The sequence below is a fragment of the Megalops cyprinoides genome, chromosome 23 (assembly GCF_013368585.1).
Source record: "Megalops cyprinoides isolate fMegCyp1 chromosome 23, fMegCyp1.pri, whole genome shotgun sequence".
NCBI classification, from domain to species: domain Eukaryota; kingdom Metazoa; phylum Chordata; class Actinopteri; order Elopiformes; family Megalopidae; genus Megalops; species Megalops cyprinoides.
The window spans coordinates 12,232,957-12,235,845 of NC_050605.1; the positions used below are offsets into that span (position 1 = coordinate 12,232,957).

Sequence of the window (2,889 nt, forward strand, 5' to 3'; positions counted from 1 at the left end):
AAACACAATATTCCCTTACAGGTAATCTTTTTAAAATGATCACTCTACAAATATTTGAAGACAACCCATGACAATGCAAATCTCCCATTTCTGACACTGGGAATGTAAACCGTCTGTTGGCCATGTCCTAAAGACAAGCATAATAAAATGCAACAGCTATTGTGGCATTTAATAACTCGTGCAATCTAACAATTGTTCTGAATTTGTTGTGCAGAGGTAGAAACTTTTAGAAAGCCTTTTGGGTGTGTGGGAGAACCCTTTTTTTCTAAGACGTTTTGTCCTCATATTTGGCGTGGTAGATGCACATCTTAAAGTCTATTTGCTGACTCCAGCAAAGAATAAATGATGAGCTTTGTTGCAATTCCCAGCTTCCATGTGGAACTGGGGTGTACACGTGTGTGTGTGTGTGTGTGTGTGTGTGTGTGTGTGTGTGTGTGTGTGTGTGTGTGTGTGTATGTGTATGTGTGTGTGTGTGTGTGTGTGTGTGTGTCTAGCAGCCCCCTCCTGTCTAAAACTGTTGGTAAAGCAATAACCATAAGCAGGTTGTGAGGTCCCTTGGTTTGAGGGAGATAAACTAAGAATTAAAAAGACTTGGCACAGAACTCAGAAAGCAACATATGTACAGTATGAACAAAGTAGATGTACATTGGTATTTCAAATACAATGCAATGCATTATTACTAATTATTAGAAAAAATCTTATGCATTGGTAGTTTTAGCAAAACAAAGAGCAGGAAAGCCAGCATACCTAAATTTTGGATGGTGTGCATGTCTTTTGAAGGGAGTGTATTGTAGCCTTACTATCCCATAGAAGAAGAGGCAGAATTTTGTGTAACTTTGGTTTGACTGAAAACAGAAATTACCATTAAAGCAACACATCCACTTTTCTAGATGACATTCACCAAGCAAAAACAAATTGTTTTTGATGATATTTCTTTATCTTTCACCTTTGTCCCAAACATTGTAAAATCACAAAACGTGTTATGAAGTATTTTCTTCAACAGGTATGTGGTGCAGCTCAGAAACACTTATCAGCCCACGGCTGTTTCTAACTTAACCTGTGTAGACATTAAGCGTTGGATGAACAATTATCACACAGTAACGCCACTATGCTAAAAAAGCAAATATCACCTAGAAAAGGTTGTTTTCATCCTTGATATCTACAATGGCTGTATTCTCTGCTTTGCTCTTACCAAGCCAGATCATTTCTTATCAACTTGAAATTCCTCTTCATTATTATTGTTATTTGGCTTTACTAGATCGTTTAATGTTTGGTTACGGTGTTTTCGGTTTCATTTAACACGGCTTCGGATAAGCCGCAGAAAAAAGAAAAAGAGACATCACATACGAGACAGTACCACTAATATTAGATATTCACAAGAAATCAATGACATAATGGGAAACTGTAAATCAAAAGCAAAAAACAACCGAACGAATGAACAAACGAAAAGAACAAAACAGGAGATTTACAACAATACAGATTCTGCACTTCCATTAAATACACAAATGTTGTTTTGGTCAGAGTTCTTCATGTTCCACATATAGCTGCTCCCTACCAGTTCCCACCACCTGCGTGTCGGTTCACATCCCATCTCCCCCAGCCATAAGTGCTGGGAGGGCTCTTTCTGCTCTCCAGGTGGACGCTCAACAAGTTATCAAATTACACATCAATTTCTTTGTACAGGGCTAAATGAAACAATCCCAGAGGTTATTAGAAGGTAGTTCATGGAAAGCTTCCTTTGTACTCATTAAAGTTACAGAAGAGTCAGGCTGCTTCTGTCTGAGCTATTGGCCATTGATAGAGTTGGCTTTGGTTTCTAGCTGTTGCCTTTGACTGTTTGCAGGTAGACAAAGCTTTAGAACGAGGAGGTAAAGAGAACAGTAATAGATTATGCAGAAATGCATTTTTTTTCACTATGGTGCTTGCACAAACAGTTACGTTTCAGCTTAATATCTCACGTCACATTTCAGCACAAACAGAAAGAGACTGGAAGCCTACTTTTTTTGGACAGTTGCAACAGTCTGACACTGTGGTTCTGTTATTGGTGACTAAACAAATGTCATTTACAGTTGGTGGTGCCAAAATGATAATTTAATGAATGGAAAAAAAGAAATACTGGTCAATAAAATATAGCGACATACAATCTGTGACACTAATTTCTGATACTACTCCTGTGCAAATGAATAAAGAGCAACAACTTGAATTGGACCAGCAATTGTTTCTAATATCAACAACTACTGTATGTTTGAAATTCACACTGAATGAAACTAAAACTATTTTTGGCAGTATATGAGGCCATTAGCTTTCTACACAACAGACTTCCTCCATCTCGTTCAGTACATGAGCCCATGTTAGCCAAATCTTTTTTTTTCCCCCCTCATGTATGGCCAAGCCATTTGAGTTTATAAGGAACTAAGTCTTTGTGGGTTAAAAACCAAGCAGTTTATGCCTGTCATTTCTGGTTCCCAAAGGGCTGTAACAAAAAGTTCCTTTAGGCTGTCTCCTCGATGCATGCTCAATAAATAGTCACAGTAAAAGTTTTGCCGTGTGTAGTTGGTAGTGGCGTGGTAACGGAGGCCTGCAAATTTGACCCTGTGGCTGCAGTTTGTCTCAGTCCATTACTCCAGGTCCTCAGACAAATTCCCTTCCTCCAGCTCTCTGTCCTCCTCCAGCTCCGGACTGTGATTGGCCGTTGTCACTAACGACATTGGACACTCGTCGTCGTCCATGTTTAATGGTTCTTCTTTGACATGAATGGGTGGCCTGAAATAAGCAAATGATATTTATTCATCATTTTCAAATCTGTATAACCCCCATACCTTATGCGATCTAATTAGGAAAACATACAGCTGGCTTTAATGTTCTTTCGATGACAACATATCAATAGAG

General features: G+C 38.7%; 1 protein-coding gene across 6 annotated transcripts in view; it reads right to left on the reverse strand.

Annotated features, from left to right (window-relative positions):
• Nucleotides 1-1,522: 1,522 nt before the first annotated feature.
• Nucleotides 1,523-2,889, reverse strand: part of LOC118770113 (forkhead box protein P2) — a 129,366-nt gene continuing 127,999 nt past the window's right edge. For all 6 annotated transcript variants that reach the window (XM_036517552.1, XM_036517550.1, XM_036517547.1 and 3 more), the window contains one exon: nucleotides 1,523-2,763. In XM_036517552.1, the coding sequence (XP_036373445.1) occupies nucleotides 2,619-2,763 (145 nt within the window). In that variant the 3' untranslated portion in view covers nucleotides 1,523-2,618. The remainder of the gene's footprint in view (nucleotides 2,764-2,889) is intronic.